The following is a 24,179-nucleotide window of genomic DNA, read 5'->3' on the forward strand; positions in this document are numbered from 1 at the left end:
AAAGGTTTCAAATCAGTTTGGAGGAAAAACAAAAACGTCATCAACATTCGAGGATTAACTATATTCGCCGTCATTTAAAATTGGCACCATGTTTTTGGTAGAAATTTTTTAAAATACCAACCGCGTTCATTCGAGATAACATTTTACATTGAGTGGAATGAAATCTTTCCAAAAAAATAGTACTGTCTTACCTTTTGTTGTGATCCTTATCTTCACATTATCAAATATTATTTGTCATGGTCAACCACCATCATGGTTTCTATATGGATCCTTTACATTTGTATTTACATAACATTCGTTAATCTCTGGTAATTGTCGTATCATTGATGTGATACAGTATCCCACAAATAACACTGTCGAATTCCACCATTCAAAATTATCTTGGATTATGTGAAGGTCAGGAGTATACAGTGCAAACACGTTGAAAGATAGTACAGTACTAGTTTTTGGAAATATTTTGATTCCACTAAATGAACAAAGTTATCTCGAATGAACTCGGTTGGTAGTTGGTGCCAATTTTATATGACGGCGAGTATCTGAGGGAGTAATTAGATCCAGTGTTCAGATATCTATTATTCACATTTACGTAAGATATATATGAACACATGATGAAAATCTTTTGAAGTTCAAATCAAAGTCGTGTTCTTCTCCGGTTGGTTTTAGAGTCAAGGTTCAGTAAGTACACTATACCCTTGATGTTGAACTATAAATGAAAATGGGAAATAAATGATATTCTCTCTTTTATTTTCCGAAAATACAAAAGATAAGAGGCGAAAGATGCCCAAAGAAATCGAACTCATAAGTAAACAATTCGAAGACGCCTAGGTTGAAAAAAGACATGCACGCGTTTGGAAAGTAATAGACAACTCACTAATATTTCAGATAATAATAATAAAAAAATGCATTATTTTTTTCGATTTGCAATGTAAACTGGTCGGGTAAAAGTACCTTGTGTCATAGCCAAATAACTGTACATTGACATTACAGAAAATAAATTGTAACAATGACAAATTTACAAGTACGTCAAATATGACAAATGTAGAAAAATAGATCAGTAATTAGAAAAAAACCTATAATTATGAGAAGGATGTTTTTTTTGTGATTTGACACGTAATTGTAACAATTACCGGAAAAATTAAGAGTATATTACGGACATTTACAATGAAAACGTATCTATTTGGCAATTACCAACAGTATTGATAAGATTGGCATTAGAACGCAAATATTGTAAGTTTTAGTTTTGGTCAATTTCATTTGTTGGAATTAATTAAACATGCCATAAAGACATATGCATTTCAAGATATGTAATTAAAAAAAATGATAAGTTTTGCTTTAATGTTCTCAGTGAGACTAGCAAATGAGGACACATTGAAATATGCTGTATTCAAGACGTTTTGAATGAAAAGGTCAGCGATTGTTTCTTATTTTTATAATAAAGATGAGGACATAATCTTTCGATCAGTTCAATTAAGGAGGGAAGGTTTTATGTCAGTAGCTGCTGGGATACCGTTGTTATTTTTTGTTTACTATTGTCATTTTGCTTATTTTCCTGTTTTTTATTTTAACATAGGACCACGACTTCTCTAAAACAGAGATTTACTGTGCGTTTCGTTGTGTGTTTTTTTTAATTCCGCATTGTCTACAGGTAAAGTTGTATCTTACAGATCAGGTTTAAAAGCACCAGTGTCCTTAATACAGTAAGCTCTAGACCTCAATTACCTTTGAAATTTTGTTTCATTTTTAAGTTTCCTGGTTTAACGTGTGGTCCATTATCCTAAAAATAAAACGCTGTTACCACCTTCAGTTGTAGGATTTGTGGACTTATGGGAGACCTATATTGCAGTTTTTTTTATGTATAGTCGAGTTGTTGTCTCTCTGACGCAATCCCCGTTTTCATTCTATAATCTATGAAACGGTTAAAACTTTATTGTTTCTGCATACCATTCACTGCTAAGAACAATTACATTTATTTGAATATATATTTTTCTTATTTTGCTTCCCATCAATCCTTACGGATTTTTTTTCATGTTGAATATAATTTTTAAGAATATAAGATTTAATAACAATATAATAAAAAAGGATTGTAGCAGAAGAAGGGAAAACTTAAAGTGTGATGTAAGACAAAATCGAAATATTATCACATATTTGCCTAGTTTTTGTGAACTTTATATTACCGTTATACGGGTTGGTTGTTTGGATAGCCGTAGAGCCTGTTGTATGTTTTTACATTTTATTTGTGAGGGACCTGCGTTTGGTAAAAAAAAATAATCAAATAACAATTAATGAAAGCAATTTTCCCGATATTTATGTTTTTGATATACATTTATAACACTTATAATACGACTCCAGTGCACTTCATTTTAATAGTTAAACCTAGCATTTATTCAATTATCGCTCACTATACTTTTTTTTTTAACTAAATTTCAAATATATAAATAAGACAACTCCATAGTATAAATAAGTTTTTTGCAGGGCAGTTTACTGTATAATCAGTATAATTTGATTCAAATTGACATTTGCAGAGTTGAATTACCTTATAATAGCCGTATTTGGTACAACGTTTTTGGAAATTTTGGACCCTTAATACTCTGCAACTTTGAACTTGTTTGGCTTTATAAATATGTTGATATGAGCGTCACTGATGAGTCTTATGTAGACGAAACGCGCGTCTGGCGTACTAAATTATAATCCTAATACCTTTGATAACTATTGGAACTATGACCCATGTTTTCATAAATATGGAAATTAAATTTCAAACTTTATTTTAAACCCAGGTCATGAGTTTTGTTATCCATTCGTTTGATGTGTTTGAGATTTTGATTTTGACGTTTGACTTTCTTTTTCGAATTTTCCTCGGATTTTTGTAGATTTTACTTTATAGAAACAGACGGCAATTTCATTGGACAGACAACTCATTGTTTCATTTATATAGTACATATATAACCAAACTGCAAAACAATCATTAATGAATTCTACGGGCATATATTTTAAAAAATTATGAAAATATTAGAATAAATCCCAGTTGGACAACCTTCCAAACTAGCCAGTCACAATGTGTAAAAAGTATACAATTGCCTCAACACAGAGCCGTGGCTTTTATCCAACTATAACGGGCCCCAAAATGACTAGTGTAAAATAATTCAAATTGCAAAATCAAAAGTATATTCAATACAACAAACGAGAAATAATAATAAAAAACATGCATGAACCCAACCAACAAACCCATTTATAACCATTATACAAAAAAAACTATTTAAAAAAAGTAAACATTATGCATCCGAAGCGCTGTTCTGGATATACCTTTCTGAAGAAAGCTCAAAGCCGAATGTTGAAAGCTTATGCTGTTTAAAACAGAAACAGTTGAAGAGTTGTATATAAAAAAATGACATGAAATGAACCCGTTTTTCTACTTCTCTAACTATAAGTAGTCTTGAACATATACATGGTCAAGCTAAATATATCATAATTGTATCTTTCCTTGCAGTTCAACGTATTTGTTTTTTTTGTACAATGTAAATTAAACCATATTCTATTTAATGGTATGATAAATAATGAATATTTTAAAGTATGTCTTCATTAGCTGAGCAAGCGGATTTGATTTCAATGCATATGACCTTTTGCATTAATTTTGTATTTTTTAGGAGGAAGCATGCATATACACAAATCGATTTTTGTCACACAAGGTAAGAAGTATTCCTCGATAGGTAACAATTGTTTGTTTTTATAATAATACAATGTTTTGGGAAACGGAAATAATTTTTTTGTATAAATGATAGGATATTATATTGACATGGAACACTTTGTCATATCAACCATCAAACAAGTTTTGAAGGAAAAACGAACACGTTCAATTAAACTTAAAATAGTGTAGTAACACGACAGACAGAATACTCTTTGCATTGATGACAACTTCATGTTTACATTTTATATCTACTCGTCTTTAAATTGGTAGATTATAAAAATGATTATTTTCAAGATACATTTTTATGAAAAGTGCAGAATACTTGTTTTTCTTTTATATCCACATAATGTTCGCTATTTGCAATGATATTATTTCAATCTTGAAAACACAAACGTATCGGTGTCTTGATATTGATTAACCATTAATAGTAACAAATATTTGAAATAGTTTTGCTTTCTGTTTTTCCAAGTGTTCTGTCTGCTGTTCATGTTCACAGATGCTGACACTTTGTATATAAAAGAGGGATCAATCACGACACTAGTGTGTCCATTAAAATCAACAATTCACAAAGCACAATGGGTTGGACCAAAATCACTAACATCTTACAGTGATGGGGCACATATAAAGAATACACTGAATAATTATGAAAAACTACGTATAACTGGAAACCATAGAATTGGAGAATACAATTTAGAAATCAAGAAGTTTTCAGCTGCAGACGAAGGCCTCTACCGTTGTAATAACATAAATGGTTCCACAGCTGTACATATCGACTATTATCTAGAAATTTACAGTTAGTCTATAATTTATAATATTTGCTTTATATTTCATCAAGTTTGTTATTTTTTTTTTTTATATATTTAGTTTGGTTGATGATAAACAGTGTACTACCATTTGAATGGAAAACGGCAAATAATTAATTGAATTCATTCATGCCATTCTAACCTAAATTAGTATTTCACTTATTAAAGTGACAAACGTTAAGGTAGTAAGTTTTCGATACACACGTTAGTGTCCACGGTTTCACCTGGAATCTTATAAATCACAAGTCGAAGTCAAACACACAACACCATTATCCAAAAGAAAACTATGATAAAACTAACAAAAATCTTAAAAAAACTACTAAATAAATTATAAAAACTAAGGAAAACGATCTTGACCTAATACAATCTCGGAAATCGCTCCTGAAAAAAAAGTCAACTAATTTTCATCATCAACTAAATTTAATCAAATAATATGGTTGTGTTGCATCACATACTGGCCGATTGATGAATGTCTTATACGCCTTATTGTTGACGCCTTTATCGGTTTATCAGTACAAGCAGATTAAATAAATTTAGACTGAGCAGAATGTGAAATTTTGTAATGACAAGAAGGAAATTATTCCACAATACACTTAGGCACATGAAGTGTTGCATATAAAGAAAAAAAATTGGTGTTTATTAATATTGGTGATGTCAAAGAAAACAGACAAAAGGCTTATGTATATAAAATTATAATCCTGGTACTTTGCATAACTATTTACACCACTGGGTCGATGCCACTGCTGGTGGACGTTTCGTCCCCGAGGGTATCACCAGCCCAGTAGTCAGCACTTCGGTGTTGACATGAATATCAATTATATGGTCATTTTTATAAATTTTCTGTTTACAAAACTTTGAATTTTCCGATATCTAAGGATTTTCTTACCCCAGGAGTAGATTACCTTAGCCGTATTTGGCACAACTTTTTGGAATTTTGGATCCTCAATGCTCTTCAACTTTGTATTTATTGGCTTTTGAACTATTTTGATCTGAGCGTCACTGATGAGTCTTATGTAGACGAAACGCGCGTCTGGCGTATAAAATTATAATCCTGGTACTTTTGATAACTATTATGTGCACGATTCGAAAGTATGAAATTAGGTTGAATGACTTTTGGTCCAGAAATATATCTGTATCGTAAGAATTGTTTCTTGGCAGAAAGTTAACATACTAATTCTTTGTTATATCAGGGTTACCAAGTAATATTTCTGTGATGAATACTTCGACAGATGGACTTCTAGAAGTAAATGAGGGTCAAAGTAGCCAGCTATTATGTAGTGTGGATAGTGGTAACCCGCCAGAGGATATGAAGTGGGTCAATAATGACTCAGTACTGGTTTTTGGAGGACCGACCCTTCTTCTGTATGAATTTGTTCCTGTGGTTGACGATCATTTGCAAATATATATATGTTTCGCTAACAACAGCAACACGGAAATTACAGTTGAATACCAAGTCCAACTTTATGTGAGAGGTACGATATAAAAATTTGCATGAGTTCAGAGATTATACATGTACAGTAGACATTCGCAATCATTTGTACGATACCTTTTATAAATGTGACGTTTATCGAACATTTCTCGGTTGTGTTTGTGTTGATAACATTTACATGTGTGAATTATAGTATCCATTACGTTTTTTCTTAGACCTTCGTGTTTGCGCAAAATATAACAAATAGAACAGAACGCATTCAAATAATTATCAAAGGTAACGGGCTTATAAATTAATACGCAAAACTTGCGTTTCGACAACAAAGGACTCATAAATTAATACGCAAAACTTGCGTTTCGACAACAAAGGACTCATGAGTGACACTCAGATAAAAAAAGTTGTAAAGCCAAACAAATACAAAGTTGAAGAGCATTCAGGACCCAAAATTCTAAAAAAAAAGCTGACAAATACGCCTACATGTAGGTCATCTATGCCTGGGATAAGAAAATCCCTACTAAAAATTGCAATCAGATAATTTGAATCTGTTTTCAATTTTGTTTTTGTCACTTTGTATTAGGTTATTTATGTTCACACAATGAACACAAATAATTTGTTATCGGTTCAAAAATTGAGAAATGTGTCAAAGAGACAAGAAGCCGACCAAAGACTAGACAACAGCCCAAGGCAAAAAAAAAAGAAAAGGTTTTCGATACAACGAGAAAATCCCACTACCTGAGACGGGCTCAACACATGTATGTATTAGTTTAATGAAAATTGAAGTCGCGACAAACCCCGGAACATAAAAATGAATCAAAATAAAAAAAAAACAACATACAAACAACATACATGATGAATGGAGGACAAAGCCTCTAGACTTGAGAAAGACGCCAAAATGCGGCGGTGTTAAACATGTTTTGTGAGATCTCAACCCTCTTGTATATTTCTAGCCAATAGAGGGTAAACAAACACACAGCAATACGAACAGTCAAACTCAGTTCCACAGAATTCAAATCCGATTTTAGGCAAAGTAACGGAAAAAACTAAGCACACAAACAAAACACAATGATATTTAAATTAACGTAGGAGTACTGACATGCCAGCTTAATTGTCTTTCGATTTATGCTCCTTTTTTTTCAATTATTTGATTTTACCGAATTAGCTTAGCTATGCCACGAACATAGGGTAACTTCTTGTTGTGTTCTTCCACAATTACTGTCCTAGTAGAGTAATGAGGAAGAAAAACTGAAACCGGCACTCTAGACATTGAAATTTCTAGTGACATCAGGAACTGGTCCAAAGATAAGATATCTCGGTTTGTCATGTCGTTAGCGACATGTTTTCGCAGACTTATACAAATTAATAGATTACAAACAGATTATATCATCCTTAAGATTTATGTACAATTTTTGTTGGATGTTCAGCAAACAACAATCTATCAGTCTTGATACAAAGTTTGTATTATAAATAGAATAGCACATATATACTTTTATAATCTGTTTATTTAATTTCTGTAGAGCTACCATATACAACTATTCAACCTGTTGGTTCTACTGTAATTGAAGCTGCTAAAGGGAAATACATTAATTTGCAATGTGAATATAAAACTAACGTCGAACCTTATAAACTGGTTTGGATATTCAATAATGACACTATTCTGGGTGAATCTTCTGATAAAGTTACATTAAATGGCACTTTACATATTACCAATGTAAGCAGAACTAACACAGGGACTTACAGATGTAACGTTTACAACACTGTTGGGATGGGGAATGCTGAAGTAAACGTACTTGTAACATGTGAGTACTCTATTCAGATTTACTTTTCATCAAAGGACAAAACATAAGCCATCAAAATACACTCACTGAATTCTCGATCTGAGTGTTGATAAAAAGGTTGTAAATTGATAATTTAGTAAATGATAACATTTAATTACACTACATAAGCAACACAGATGAAAGTCTCGCTTTCGTATTTGTTATTTTTTTGATAAGTACAAATGCAACCATATGACATGTATGAATAGTTCATTCAATATGCAATGACGTGATCCTCCAATGCTAATGTACTTCTAAATGATGAAAACATGATCGTGTTTGGAAATAAAAGTGTACCTCCTTTCATTTAAATATTTACACCAATGAGATAAAAAAAAAATCAAGACGGCAAATTATCTAGTTTTCAAAACACAAGCATTATTAATTTTATAGTAAACTACATGATATCAGCAAAACCCAGGGAAAACGTCATTAAAAGTATTTTGTTTTATTTTACTTCAGATAAGCCAGAACTTGTTTCATACGCTCCTCTTGTTTTTAAAACTGAAATAAATAAACCAGCACAAATTTCAATTTCTATAAGAAGTTTTGAAAAACCAACTGCTTCATGGACTGTATCAAGTGAAGAAAATCTTCAGGTTGGTTTATTGAGTGTAAAAGAAACACAGAAAGACATGTTTGTCATTGAGGGAAAGATAGTTCCAAGTACTCATCCTCATTTTGGGAAATATGGAATCAGTGTTAGAAATAGAGTTGGAAGTGTTCATGCAGATATAACGCTTGATTATACAGGTATAGTTAAGTAGTGGTCATGAAATATAAAGAAACCAAATTTACAATTATTTTTTTGAAGAAAATGAAAAATTGCAATTCATTTGATTTAATCAGGCTGTTAGCTTTCTCTTTTTGAAATGTGTCCAGGCATTTTACACAACAGTTCTTTTTAAATATAAAAGCAAATCTACTGAATAACAAACAATTAATGTTTTTCTACGTCTGTATTTATTTGTTATGGTGCAACAACTTTAGGAAAACCAGTTAAACATAGTATTTCACTAAACGATTTGTGTTTAGTCATTGTTAAAGACTGTATGGTTTCATGTTATTATATTCATTCGTTTTGTTTTGGTATTGTAATGGATTGTTGTATCTGTGAATGCATAACACGTGTTCTTACTAATAAATAGCTTTCTTTTTCTCATAGACATCCGGGTATTGACATCACCAAGGAAATACACTTGCAGCAGAGGCTTTTCGACAACTTTGAATTGCCTTGTCAATACGAAATTATACAAAGAATGGTCTTGTGTTTGGCAGCACTTTTACAATGATGAATTCATAAGGACTTTGCCATGCAATGTAAAGGGTGGCGTTTCTCATTTACATTTTGAATTTTGTAACAACATGGATACTGGTATTTATAAATGTATTTTGGAAACACCAACATGGAATTTTTCTTCAGACGCAGAACTGTCTATCAAAGGTGACAAACTTATTGTAATGAAACCAATGTTTTAAGCTTTTATAAATAATACGTAACAACAAATAACAGCACAAAATACACAAGATAGAAAACTAACGTTTTAGCAACACGAATTGCTGACTTGGTACCCGTATCGTCCTAAAATGGTGTTTTACACAAGGAGTATAATTAGTTTTACTCGAATTGTAAATTTAAAGTATATGTTTCTCAGGCTTTTATTTTGTTGAATTATAATGCTCTCTTGACCAATTTGATCGTTTTCAAATAACCTATCAAATATGATTCATTTGGATTCATAATATTGAAACCTATGTTTAATTAAGACCTTGATGGAGCAGTAAATATAAATACAGTAAAAAGTTAAAGCAAAAAAAACCAGATAAGAAATTTAACAAAAACAAAGATCATCCCAACAAAAAATGCACTCCCCCCAAAAAAAACCATTGAGCAAAAAAAATAAAATAAAAAAATACCACCCCAATAAATCATTCAAAACAAAGGGTAGAAATAACTTTGCGATAAATTTCATACTTTATTTTTACATTTCAGGGCCACCCATTATATTGAAAAGCGAAGTGAATAGATATAGCAATTACATTATGTTATCAACTTACTTTGTATCTCATTCTCCAGCTAAGAGTACATCTTGGTTTTTCAATGACGGAAAAAAAGAAAGTCTAATCAAATCAAAGTCTACGATTTTTCAAATCGTATCTATAAGGTCATCTTCTGATATCGTTATTTACGATAAAAAGGTTCAAATAGATTGTATAAGAACTGATCTTAAATTACTCGACGCTAAAAGTTATAAAGAAGGTTGGTTTGTATGCCTCATAAGAAACAGATTTGGTAGTAGTGAAAAAGTATTTAATACAACACACAATTCTACATTTTCAAGAGAGTCACTTAAGACAACGGATAGTCACAGCGAGGCCTTATACAGTAGTACGTTTTCATTGAATTCATCTGAAGTAAACCACGAAGGTAATTTTTCTTCTCTTTAAAATCTGTACCACAACACATTGATGTCAGTATAAAAAAGGAACTTCATAAACCAAAACAATCATTTAAAATAAATTAAAAAAAAATTTCACGCAAAAATTGACTTTGAACTTTCAAATTACATTATAACATTAAGGAACCATTTTTTTCTGAAGCAGAAAAGCAATTTGACAACAAATATCCCAAATATTTGAAAACCAACGATTATATAAGAATATGAAAGCTTATAAAGCAAAACATACGAAAAAGCCAAAGTTGGACAAAGAACCAGAGCTTCGCATAAGTGAGAAACATGCATGTATATTCTTTGATTTAGAATAATTACCAAATTAAGTACCATCAACAAGAAATCCGTATTTCAAGCATACAACCCTGAAAGTGTCTATCAAGACCGGTCATGAAAATCAAAATAACTCACGTACAAACTAATTGAGAAAGAAAAACTTAACATGAATTAAACACTATAATAATGTGATCACCGTATTATTACAGCAATTGATTCAGCAAAAGATACTTCAACAGTCATATACTTAATATGTGGACTAACTCTACTAGTTGCTCTGACGTCAGCTGGAGCAACGTGGCAATACAAAGCCTTTTCAAAAGGTATTTTAACGTTGATTCTTTTTCAGATACAATTTTGTGCGTTTCTTCAGGTTAATGTGTCAATGATTGAATGAGGGTCTGGAAAAGTGGTAGTAGGGGTAGGGGAGGTGATTACTCAATTCTCTTCATTAAATTTAAATCCGTTTTATGTCTTCCTTATTTGTTTTGCCAAATTACCTCTATTCCTTATTTGTTTTGCTTTGTATCCGCTGTTCTTCATATATTGATACCATTTGTTGCTATTTTTATTGATGTGGTCTTTACTGTTTGTCCATTTTGCGGTAGCCAGTTTTCTTGTCCATTATTCTCTTATCTGTAAACCCCATCCATACCCTAATGGCTCAGATTTAAAAAATGTTTGAATATTGAACTTAATCGATGCAATATGTCATTTTTTTTTTATTAGTAAACGTAAGTAAGATACAATGCATGTAACGGAGAGGATCCTTAGGGATACATGTCCTGCTACTTATGCTTAGATCCGATTGGCTAACAATTATAAGTCATCAAACAGGAGCGTTTTGCAAACTTTTTACCTTTGACATTATTAAACACTATAGAAAAATACTTTTGCGATAGAATCAACACTTACTGCGTTTTTCTGAAAAGGCAAGATCCTCTTAACGCGCGAAAAAAAAATTAAAACAATATATTATAAATGTAACGTGCCCGAATCGATTATTTGAAAGTCAATGATGTACAAGAATTTAAAACGTTCATAGGCTATATCCATGTTATCGTTGGAACATATTTCATTAGAAACAAAAATCCATTTTTTTAAAAATCTCATGAACATTTTGGAATTTTTCAGGAACGACAACTATTCAAACAGAGATACAAATAAGGTGAGTTAATTATTTCAGTAATGAATATAAATTTATGAACATAAATTTATGAAAATAAACTCATCATAGATACCAGGACTAAATTTAGTATATACGCCAGACGCGCGTTTCGTCTACAAAAGACTCATCAGTGCCGCTCGAATCCAAAAAAGTTAAAAAGGCCAAATAAAGTACGAAGTTGAAAAGCATTGAGGACATTGTATTACCATTTAGCAGTCAATTCTTTGAAACAAAGACTTGGTATAGTTGCCAATGAAAGTAGTATTAGTAATCAGTATCGAAATGACATAAAATTTAGCCAATATACAGGATTTCACATTTAGCAAACCCAAATACGTGTAGTCGGATATAAAAGAGGGACGAATGATACTAGAGGGACAGTCAAACTCATTGAAAAAAGGCATTGCAAAAAGGCATTGACACATAAAATGAGAAAGAAAGAAAAGATATAAATATTTAATACTCGGTTACACTATAATTTCAACCTTAATTATGATCATAATTATAAAACTCGGTACTACAGGTTTGATTATTTTGGTTTTATTTTGTGTCTTATTAGTAATGGTATTGCCCTTCAGAATGTCAGATGTTCAACGTCATCGGATGATATATATGAAGAAATATGCAACGAAAACGCTGGCGCATGTCTACCATCTATCTCTGGACAAAAATTAGAGGGAGAAATAGACGATGAACGTTTGAAAACCGCCACAGACCCTATTTCTGCCCCATACATTAATGTATACGAGGATTTGGATGACGAATCTACGGACAGAAATCAGAACAAGAGTGAACATTACAAAACAATCAGTTGTGAAATGCCAATTATAGATCATGATTCAGACGACGAAAATTACCTTATTCCTGGACCAGCATATTTGATTGTAATTGACTCTGATCAAGAAAAAGAAGAAAAATCATGTGATTCTAATGCATATAAACTAATTATATAATAAAACAAAAACATATCTATAATATTCGTAATAATTTGTTAGTCATCATGACCGATAAAATAGTTAAATCATTGAGCATATACTTTTTGTATTTTCAATTTATGAAAGGCATTAATGAGCAACACGACAAAACCCAACTGACTCTAGCTTAATTATACTTCCAGATTATCGTTTCACAACAACACGTAGTAGTTAAAACGTCACAGAACTATCACATAAACAATATCATATTATTAATATTCGACCGCCATAATAACACAGCAAACACTTGCACATGCTTTGAAAAAAAAACGTTGAAAAAATATCCACTGCTCTTTCTTTTTGATTAAGATGCAAACTTTATTTTTTTTTCCTACATCCAAAAGATAAAATTGACCTCAGACGAATTATCCTAACATTATTTTGTGTATTTCTTGGTCATATAAATTTTCAAATGTTTCGGTTCTTATTTCTGATTGGCTTTCAAATGTTTGAGCTTATTCCTGACTAAACGACATTTGAAAGCCTTCTTACATTCAGGTTAACAATAACTACTAATTGATGAGAAACATTTCTAAATTTGTCTTTTCTTGAATTTAGATATTATCAAGAAACTATGGTTTCAATTCCTAGAAATTAAATCAAGAAAAGTACATACAATTTATAAAGTGGTGATACCGATGCTAGTGAAGTTAAAAGGAATCATCAGCACAAACAGAAATTTGAAATAATTGCATTTTTATAGCTCAAGGTCGAAATCGATGATCAAGGCTTACAATTATATCAGGGTCCGATGGTTTCACCAAACCAGTAGTGAGAAAACATATACCGACTTGATTTATAATAAACCCTTTTCGAATTAACCCTTTGTAAATACACAGCGTATGCATGGAAATTAAAACGTTTTTTTTTTAATTTTATGTATGATGACGTGAATATTTGTGTTTGAACAGGGATCTCAGTGGCAGAATAGATTAAGAACTACTGTATTTATTATTAGTGCGTCATCATTTGAATACGGCACTTGACAAGTGGTAATGTTGAAATGAAATATTTAATTTAGCGTAAGATATAAAGGTTATCTATAAGAAAATGCTTGTATTCTTTTTTATTAATTATTCATATTTTTAGTACAGTTGGTACAAAAATTTTAAACGTGAAGTAACTGATATTTGTTATTAAGATTATAGAAACACAATTTTGTAAATTATTATCGGATAACATCATCAGCAGAATGATCTAAAAATACCCTTAGAATAGTCATTTTAAAACAAAAAGTAGTAAAGTCCTAAAGTCCTAAAATATGCTAATAGATATGCCGATCTTGTCATTTCATATCGTAAAATATATCATTTTAAAATAGCTAACATATTTTAGTAACAAGATTTATATATTGGCGTTTTGTCGTCTCGTTTATTATACCATTTATTAAACATGATGATTTGAGTTCATACTAAAACATATAGAATATGGATGGGAGACTATATTTTTAAAAGTTCATGCATAAACTGATTTATTCATAAAACAAAAGCGTCAGTGATATGCATGGGCAGATGTAGGGACTATATGCACGAGGAACACATAGTTAAAAATTGTGTTTGTATTTATAAAACCAATTTATCTAAATAAACTTATATCAAATACTGGCAAATTTGTTTTTCAATTCGAGCTTGACCATCATGTAACAGTAATTTTTATTGAAGATAGGCGTTTAAATTATGCATGTAACTTGTATATATCAAAGAAAAACTTAATTTTAAAAGCAATTATTGTTCTTCTATCACCTATTTCGTTTATCATAAAAATATTGGAATCAATACCTGTGTATCTTTTTGATATATTTGATTTTTCTGTTTCTAGCATGTAATTTAGACTGCTGGTTGTCTGTTTTACTCTGAATATTTCTGCTTGTTGTTGTTCGTTTGTTTATAAACCAAAATTTTATAAAATCAGAATAAAACGATGTCATGTTGTGCTCTGTCAGCAACGTAAACAGAAGAAGAAATAGATAGAAAAAAGATAGTCTTTATTCTTTATCTTTCGTTTGAAAATATGCCCAGCTATAGACATGAAGAATTTGGAGATACATGAAATGCTTCAATTGTAAAGAGGGAAGAAAATAACGTGGCATTTTCGATCTTAAATTGAATAAACAAACATTTTAGTTTCCTTTTATTCATGTACCTTTTTATGAAAGTAGGTACAAAATAGGAATTTTGACCGTTCAAACTGAAGAAAAATCAAAAATATGTTATGCGGACACATAATATTTTAGAATTACATTTGAATGATTGCGAGCAATCGTTTAACTCAGAACATACTCACCCCTTCTCGTCCAATTAAACATAAATGTTTTCTCTTCTAGTTTAAATAGTACATAGTGTTCAATGCGCCATAAAATGCTATACATGAATAACTTTTCATTGTGTGTTTGTCTTAATAACTACACTTATAAAGTTAATAATCTCCCGAGATATTTTTCCTATGGATACAGCATACTTATTGAAGTTGAAATAGAATAGAAATAAAACAAATCAAAAACCGCTAATTATATGTGTTGTATGGTTCATAAAACGAACAAAAAAAAATCGGGAAAAAGGTTAAGCATGGTGTTTTTAGTTTTCTATGTTGTGTCTTGTGTACTATTATGTGTATGTTTGTCTTTTTATTTTTAGCCATGACATTGTCTGTTCATTTTCAATCTGTGAGTTTGACTGGTATCTTTCGTTCCTCTTTTAAGGAGAATTATTTTTTTATTCCATTTTTATTCCAGACATTCACGTCAGTTATTTTTTTCTCAAGATATCAATGTTAAGATGCTGATCTAAATACAACCGAATTTTCTTTTAGAAAATAAAATCCCAACAATAAATGTACATGCATCAATAAAAAGCTATCATCGGATGTTGAAGGGTCGTACTTCAAATATGTATAGAGTTATTTTTATCATTAATAAAAATAATACAAATTTTAAAAAACCGATTAAGAAAACATTGTGTTCTTATTAAAATCAAGAAAATTTACGGTGTAGAAGTTTTTGAAACAATGTCAGTGTTATATATTTCCATCCATTGAATTGATCTTTACCTATGTTACGCATTCCTTTTATTAACCAATATAACACTTCTTTTTAAAAGTGTATTCCTATTCCAGTAGTCAGCACTTGACATGCTTATCAATTATGTGGTATTTTTTTTTATTAAATTTCCTGTGTACAAAAGTATGAATTTTTCGAAATACTACTTTAATTACTCGTTTATGGCACAACTTTTGGAATTTTTTATCCTAAATGCTCTTCAACTTTGCACGTTTTTGGCTTTATAACAATTTTGATCTGAGCGTCACTGATGAGTCTTATGTAGACGAAACGCGCGTCTTGTGGATTGAATTACTTTTGATAACTAATTACAATGGAAAAGCCTAATTTTATCATGTCACTCAAAGATGTGTATATGTTCTAAATTGGTCAGACAGTACTTGGTCATGTTTTATGAACATTTAAAACCCTCGTCTTCAACTGTGGTTTTTAATCTTCCTAAAACATTACCAATTATTGTCTAACTGAATACAGCTAACACGGATTAATATCCGTTGCTCAATATATTCGAGTTCATCTTTTCAGGTTTGATTAACTTTTCTCTTTTTGTATTTTCTTGGGAGTTTGATATTTTTGTTAATTATTAGACCTTTTTACCGGTGTTTAGCTAAATGTACATGTAAAATAAATGAGGGGAAACTTTCACTAATGCTTTTAGCATGTTTTTAGCATGGTAACTGATTTTCACTCGCAAATATATTGGTGATGCACACAAATGTAAAGGGCCGAACATTTTCTCTTTTTATGTAAAATCGTGAGAATCAATATACGATTTCTGTGCATTCAATGTTTGTACGGTCTATAAGAAGTAAAGACTATGACTATTGGTCCTTTTGATGCATTTCAGTTCCTTTCTGTGTACTAGTTTTCAATTTCAGATATAGTATTCATTAAAAAAAAAAAACAATTTGGAGGTTTCTTACGATGATTCTTATATTGATAGTGAAAAAAGGAGAAATAAACATTTATGAGGGAATTTCAAAAATGTTAAAATGTTTTGATAACAATATAATATTACGTCAAAATCACAAACTAATAATAAAGAAAGGATACAGATAAATACGATATCACATGAACCCAACATATGTATATTAGTGTGTGTCATTATCTAACATTACTATATGTACATTTACCTCCGCATAATACCTGTTACCTTTATGTGTACTTTATCGTAATTATAATTTTGTATTGAATACATCATTCTTTTCTTTATATGAATAGTATCATTGTAGACGGGTATGTATAAAAATTATACGTTATATATACAAATTCTATATGTGTGTGTGTGGGTTTGTATGCGTATACTATTTATTACATAGTGTGTTTGTGACTTCATACACTATATATGGGGGTCAGTAAATTCCATATGGTATGAGAACGAAGCTCGAATTCACATATGGACTTACTGACCCCATATGTATCGTATTGGGTCAAAAGCACACTATGTAATGAATTCATCTTAGCGACTTTCTTTACATGCGATATTCACAGTAGTTTCCTATAATATTTATATATATATATATGTACTCCAATACAACAAGTAGAATTAAATTTTCTAATGGTCTTAGCCCATCGTTTGAATCAAACTGTGGTGTTAAACAAGGAGATGTATTGAGTCCTCTTCTCTTTAATTTTTTTATAAACGACATACTTAAAGACTTGGAAAATATCAATGCAGATCCAGTTGTAGTTGGTGATGTTTCATTAAATGCACTTTTGTATGCAGATGATATTGTATTATTATCTGATAGCAAAGAGGGTTTGCAAAATTGTCTCAATACATTAAGTAATTATTGTTCTTCTTGGAAATTGCAAGTCAATACAGAGAAATCAAAAGTAATGGTTTTTAATTCAAACGGAAAGTCTTTTCTGAACGAATTTTATTTTAATGGCAAATCCTTAGAGATAGGTTAATACTTATTGTTACTTGGGTATAAATATTAGATATAATGGCAGTTTTAATGTCGCCATCACTTCGCTTATGGAAAAAGCTAGGAAAGCGTATTTTAAAATAAAGAAAACAATAGGATTAGATAACCCTTGTAAACTTCTGGAAAAACTTTTTGATTCCTTAGTAGCCCCTATTCTCCTTTATTGTAGTGAAATCTGGGGGATTATTTCGACATTTAAAGACAGTGATGCCTACGAAAAGTTGCATATAAAATTTATTAAAGAAATCTTGGGAGTACACTGTAAGGCCTCGAATGATGCATGTCGTTCCGAACTTGCAAGACTGCCATTGAAAAATAGGATAATGTTATCTAGCATTAAATTCTGGGATCATTTAATCACTTCAGAAGGAAGTTAAGTTCACCAAATATATAATGCTACAAAAAAAAGCAACCCATGGGTTAAAAAGTTAAATATTATTATTCAAAACTTAGGTTTATCTTATTTGTCAAATGATAACCTTATTATTAAACCCCTGTTTGGTTTCATAAAACAAAGACTAACTGATCAGGGTTTTCAGGAACAACATGCAAATATTTCAGCATCTCCTAAATTAATATTTTTCCAGAGTGTCTACAAAATTAATGAACGGGCAGGTTATGTTGATGCTTTAAAAAATAGATCAGATCGATCATCATTATGTAAATTAAGAGTTAGTGCTCATAACCTTGCCATTGAAAGAGGAAGATATTTAAAAATGCCCAGAGATCAAAGAATTTGTGAAATCTGTAAAAGTGGCGAAATTGAAAATGAACAGCACGTGTTGCTACACTGTAGCGGTTACTCCAGTATTAGAGAGTCTTTTGTATTAAAAATGTTTAATATTACAGGAAAAAGTGTAACCACATTGTGTGATAAAAATATAATAAATCTCATACTTAATAATACATCCTATAAGGCACTAAAATTATCTTCCTCTTTCGTAACAAATTGTTTTAATGCAAGAAGTAATCTATTGTAATAGATTTTCATTATACCTTTAATCGTTTATTCACATATATATATAATTGTTTGTATTTTACTACCATGTATAGCAAATTGTTTATCCATTCGGTCATTACCATTTATTGTAAATGCGTTTGTGCCAATAAAATATTGTCTATTGTCTATTGTCTATAATATTAAAGAGATCAAGTTTTCTAGAACCTACTTCCAGTGGTAACAACTATTCAATAAACAAATATCAAACATTTACGACATGTTAACTTTAAATGTGTTTTAGAAGTTTATTTCAACCGCTCATCATCAATTTCTTCGTTTGTTGAAACCTTTAAGATTTTTGTTCAACACCGTGTTAAAAGACGTCGTATCATTTCCAATGCTGACCGTGTATTGGAATAAGCCCCGCCTACTACATAGCTATTAATTAAATGTGAAAAATACACTGTCTCCACGCAGATGATTTTAATCAATCATATTCCTAGAAATGAATAGGAGGTTAGACATGTTAGATAAAACAATATACACAACGAAAATATTATAAAAATAGAAAATTTCAAAATTTCTAATACAAAAGAAAAAATGTTCTATGAGAGTATTTCAAATCCTCTCGAATACAGATTAGTGTGACAGACTTAATGAAAAAGACCACAAATCAATTATAAAGACACTTTTCTGTTTGTGTAGTATTTCGGGTTATGCATAATAATTGGGATTACAATCATATGCCTTTTAAGAGGCAGTAACTTCGAAATCTTGTTTTGATGTAAAAACTAGAAAGCCACGTACATGTAGTATTTTTTCTGATATGATCGAATGATTGTTGGTGTTTAAGTCACTTTCAGCCCTATTGACTACTTAGTATATTGGAAAAACCTGTGTACCTCAATTTCCAGGGGAGGTGAAAATGTTACACAAAACATCATTTCTAATGCATTTGACTAGTATATTTCATATTGTAGAATAAAAAAGGAAACAGAAACGTGTCATACAGACAACAACTCGACCAGTGAGTATAAAACAGCCGAAGACAACCGATATGTCATCAACACAAAGATTATAACTCACATCACGAGGCGGCCAGGCTCTAGCTTGGTCCGAAACAATAATGTATACTAGTTCAGTAGAATGAACATCTGATATGTTTCTTTCAAGTACAAAAATCATAGAAACTTGGACTAAAACAGTGGCGAATTATACCAAAGGGACATTCGAATTCATACGCCGATAACACACTGATAACGCCATGTCTTAAACATAAAAACATTAACAGACAAACACAACATAAAACATGCAATAATGCGCATAATGAACGTCATCAAATACCCGAGGTGATCGGAAATGCTCCGGAAGAGCAAGCAGATCATTAATCGAATAAATATGAAAAAAAAGAACAATCAGTTTTCTTCTTTTTCCAGATACATCAGTAGTGATGGATACAAAACTAAAAATCTTAATATGTGGGGGAGGAAACGGCGCTCATTGTTTGGCAGTATTCGCATCACAAAGAAAGAATATCGAGGTTAACATACTCACATTGCATGAGGGTTCAGCTGACCTTTGGAACAATTCTCTAAAGGAAGGATGCCTGACTATTTCAGCAACACAACCAGATGGTTCAGTGGAAAATATTGAATCATCACCGTCATTTGTAACGAACGACGCAGCCGCAGCAATGGATCAAATACAGGTCGTTTTTATTGTTGCTCCGGCATATCGTCATGAACTTTATATCCGTAGTATACTTTCTTACATCAAAACTAACATGCTAATTATCGGTTTACCAGGCCATGCAGGATTTGAACTTCAATGTAAGTACATTTTAGGAGATAAATCCAGAATATGTACAATCGTTGGTTTCGACTCCTTACCATGGGGATGTCGTGTTGTGGACTATGGTAAACATGTTCGCTTGTTAGGAACAAAAGACGTAGTGTATGCCACAATGCTCACAGGTTTTGACTGTAAACTTCCATTCCAACTAATTGAAACTATACAATACATAATCGGTGAGAAACCAATAATAGAACTAGCCTCTAATTTTCTCTCTGTTTCATTGATGGCTGGTTCTATTCTTCATCCTCCTCTTATGTACTGTAAATGGAAAGACTGGGATGGACAGCCGTTAACAGAGGTACCTTCTTATTTTACAACAGTAAGTGAGGAACAAGCTGATATCATGTCGAACTTAAGTGATGAACTATTGGCTACGGCAAAGCGGATATCAGACCTGAAAAGGGATATGGATATGTCTGACGTCATTCACATTCATGATTGGTTTAAACAGCGTTACTATAAGCAGATATCAGATGATAGTTCAGTGATGACGTGTATGAGAACAAACCAATCGTATTCTCAGTTTGTACATCCCATGAAGGTCGTAGAAAATGGATACGTTCCAGATTTTGAATATCGCTATATAACAGAGGACATTCCATTTGGTCTTGTTGTAATGAAAGGTATAGCAGAAATAGTAAGTGTACAAACACCAACCATGGATAAAATCATTAAATGGGCACAATGTAAAATTGGCAAAGAATATCTAGTTGGGGAAAGCTTGACAGGTAAAGACATTAAGGAAGTTCGAGCACCCCAGTCGTATGAAATCAGATCTTTGGATGATTTACTGAATTTTGTATACTTTGACATGAGATCGAAAGATTAAAAACGAGGTTAAAATAAAAGCTGCCTTTAAAGGAAACAAAAGATTTGTTGTTTAGTACAAAAGATCCTTGCAAAGACCTGTCGTTATAAAAAAAAAGAATAAAAAAAAAAGAATAAGACAAAGCGGTAATTGTCACCTTTGGTTAGGTGGTGATTTTAATCTGGGTGGAATCGACTGGAATAATTACTCCATAAAACAAAAGGCATTCAACTCAAAACAATGTCAGCAATTAATAGACAAATGCCAAGACAACTACATAGAACAAATTTTAACAACACCAACACACTTTTCAGAAACATCACAGGCCATACTTTATCTCTTCTTTACTAATAACAGCTCTCTAGTAAATAAAACTGAAGTAATTCCCAGAATATCAGAGCACGAAATTGTATACATTGAATCAAATTTAAAACCTAGAAGAGCAAAAAAAAACCACTTAACCATGAAAAGTATTCCTATACAACAAAGCAAATACTGAGCAAATTAAAGAAACAACATAAATGTAAACAATATTGCAAAATTAGAAGAACTCACAATGTATCAACTTTAGGACAATTTTAAAACAACATTGTATTAAAAACCATGGGAGAGTCAATTCCAACTAAAATTATAAACAACAAAAAGACAGAAATTGCCATGGATTAATAAAGAAATAAAATCACTTATTAGAAAAAGAAATAAACTATTTAAAAAAATGAAAACAGACTTACACAAAAACATTGGTAAACAGTACAGAGAAACAAATAAAAACTTCAGAAAGAGACAAGAAAAGCCTACTGGACATATTTAGAAAATATCACTTGCTATGACGAAAGCCTAGAAACATCTCAAAAACAGGAAAAAATTTGGAACTACATCAGATCCACAAAAATAGACAGTTCAGAAGTTGCACCGTTAAGATCTGAGGGCATGTTAATAGATGACACAAAACAAAAGGCCGAAATACTCAACAAACAATATCACTCTGTTTTTACACCTGAAGATGAAGAAGAACAAATACCAACTCTTTCTGACAACTATCCGTCCATGTCAGAAATACACGTAACATCAAATGGTATAGAAAAACTTTTACAGCACATTTCAGTCAGTATGTAGCTAATGGTAATATCTTTGGTTAGCTTGCTTGTTAGCTGAACCGTGAAGTCATTGTTAGGTAAGGTAAATTTCCCTCCTCCCCTGGCATAAGGGGAAATACCTGGAATTGGGTATTAGCCCTCCTTAATAATAGAATGCATCAGGTTGTCCTTGATGGGGAGGTATCTGGTCAAATGCCTGTGGTAAGTGGGGTGCCTCAAAGCTCGGTCTTGGGGCCCCTTCTTTTTCTGATATTCATAAATGACCTACCTGCAACAGTAACATCAAAAACACGCTTATTCGCAGATGACTGTATTTTTCACAGAACAATTAAAAGCCAACATGTTTGTACCATCTTACAAACTGACTTAGACTGCCTATATATAGCCAAATGGGAACAAACTTGGGGTATGCAATTCCACCAAGAAAAATGCAACTCACTATAACTGTAACAAGATCTCAGTCGCCATACAAACATACAATGTACTAAGTACTTAAAGGCCACATTATTAGAATCGGTCAACACAGCAAAATATCTTGGTATTGCCTTATCCAACAACATGTCATGGGATACCCATATAAACAACATCACGGCTAAAGCAAACAAGATCTTAGGCTTTTTACGAAGAAACTTAAAAATTAATCAGGAAGAATTAACAGAAAGGTTGGCTTATAAATCTATGGTACGATCAAACCTTGAGTATCGCTCTTCAGTTTGGTTCCCTAACACCCAAAAACAAAAAAATAATATTGAAAAGGTACAAAGAAGGGCAGCACAGTACGTCACCAACAGGTATCATAACACCAGTAGTGTCACTTCCATGTATGACCGTCTTAAATGGAAGTCACTGGAAACTCTCAGAAACAGCAATCGAGTAAAAATGAAGTATAAGATCACACACCAACTTATAGAAGCAGACCCAAACCTTTACCTGTCACCACAGCCAGTCAAAAACAACAGATTCACTTTTTTTTTTTTACATAAATAAGGCCGTTAGTTTTCTCGTTTGAATTGTTTTACATTGTCTTATAGAGGCCTTTTATAGCTGACTATGCGGTATGGGCTTTGCTCATTGTTGAAGGCCGTACGGTGACCTATAGTTGTTAATGTCTGTGTCATTTTGGTCTTTTGTGGATAGTTGACTCATTGGCAATCATACCACATCTTCTTTTTTTATATTCACTACAATATCAAACTTTCAGCACCAGAACAGATTAATTACTTTTTTTTTGGCGACAAGCCCAAAACATTTTTTTCTTTCAATTTTAGCATTACATATAGTGGCAGCTAAGGGTGAAACAAACATGTTTTTTTCTCAGGGTCAAAAACAAATTATTTTTTTCTCAAAAAACTGGAAACAAACATTTTTTTCCCAAAAAAAAACATAGCCCCCCCCCCCGAAAATCAAAGGGGTGCTGCCTAAGTACAACCTTTTTCCATACACAGTTGTACTCTGGAATTCACTACCACAAAACATCATTAGTGTTAACTCTTTGGATCAGTTTAAAATACTGATCCAAAGTCAGTATATCTAGTCATCCACCCTGTTTGTACATATTATATCAATGAGTTATTTTCATTTTTTTTTTCATTCTTGCACAAATTTAATTAGTGTCTGTTTGCGTTGCGCCGATGTATTGTCATCTATGTGGTGATGGATCGTCGTACGATGTAGATGTAGATATAGCCATGATTAGAAAATGGTTTCTTTTTAACGTTTCTATTAAAAAAATAATTGAGTGACAGACGTGTGAAAAAGAAGAGAGAAGATTTCGAGCATAATTTTTCTATTTTCAGCACTTTGTATAGTGAACACTTGCACAATTTTTATTTATAGTCCGCGTTGTACAATTTAAAACCCAGACAGGCAGTTCCCAATCAACATCAACTTCCAGT

At 31.7% G+C, this 24,179-nt stretch overlaps 2 protein-coding genes across 2 annotated transcripts; both read left to right on the plus strand.

Moving 5' to 3' along the window:
• The first annotated feature begins 1,151 nt into the window (after window positions 1–1,151).
• Window positions 1,152–12,578, plus strand: LOC134727476 (titin-like). The gene is made up of 11 exons (XM_063591857.1): window positions 1,152–1,227; window positions 3,642–3,683; window positions 4,152–4,475; window positions 5,676–5,957; window positions 7,429–7,710; window positions 8,191–8,481; window positions 8,894–9,172; window positions 9,722–10,156; window positions 10,667–10,780; window positions 11,592–11,625; window positions 12,185–12,578. The coding sequence occupies exons 2-11, from the start codon at window positions 3,650–3,652 to the stop codon at window positions 12,576–12,578; spliced, it is 2,469 nt and encodes an 822-aa protein (XP_063447927.1). The 5' UTR covers window positions 1,152–1,227; window positions 3,642–3,649.
• Window positions 12,579–16,780: 4,202 nt separating this feature from the next.
• On the plus strand, window positions 16,781–21,274 carry LOC134681754 (opine dehydrogenase-like). Its single transcript, XM_063541399.1, has 2 exons — window positions 16,781–16,890; window positions 19,962–21,274. The coding sequence occupies exon 2, from the start codon at window positions 19,976–19,978 to the stop codon at window positions 21,206–21,208; it is 1,233 nt and encodes a 410-aa protein (XP_063397469.1). The 5' UTR covers window positions 16,781–16,890; window positions 19,962–19,975; the 3' UTR covers window positions 21,209–21,274.
• The last annotated feature ends 2,905 nt before the right edge of the window (window positions 21,275–24,179 follow it).

This window comes from Mytilus trossulus, chromosome 8, assembly GCF_036588685.1.
Source record: "Mytilus trossulus isolate FHL-02 chromosome 8, PNRI_Mtr1.1.1.hap1, whole genome shotgun sequence".
NCBI classification, from domain to species: Eukaryota; Metazoa; Mollusca; class Bivalvia; order Mytilida; family Mytilidae; genus Mytilus; species Mytilus trossulus.

Bases quoted from the DNA above. Each gene is read 5' to 3' on its own strand.
- LOC134727476 (XM_063591857.1), top strand. From the start codon at position 3,650: ATGCATATACACAAATCGATTTTTGTCACACAAG. The intron at 10,157-10,666 runs GTAATTTTTCTT...GTATTATTACAG, and splicing joins ATCTGAAGTAAACCACGAAG to CAATTGATTCAGCAAAAGAT. The intron at 10,781-11,591 runs GTATTTTAACGT...GGAATTTTTCAG, and splicing joins ATACAAAGCCTTTTCAAAAG to GAACGACAACTATTCAAACA.
- LOC134681754 (XM_063541399.1), top strand. From the start codon at position 19,976: ATGGATACAAAACTAAAAATCTTAATATGTGGGGGAGGAAACGGCGCT.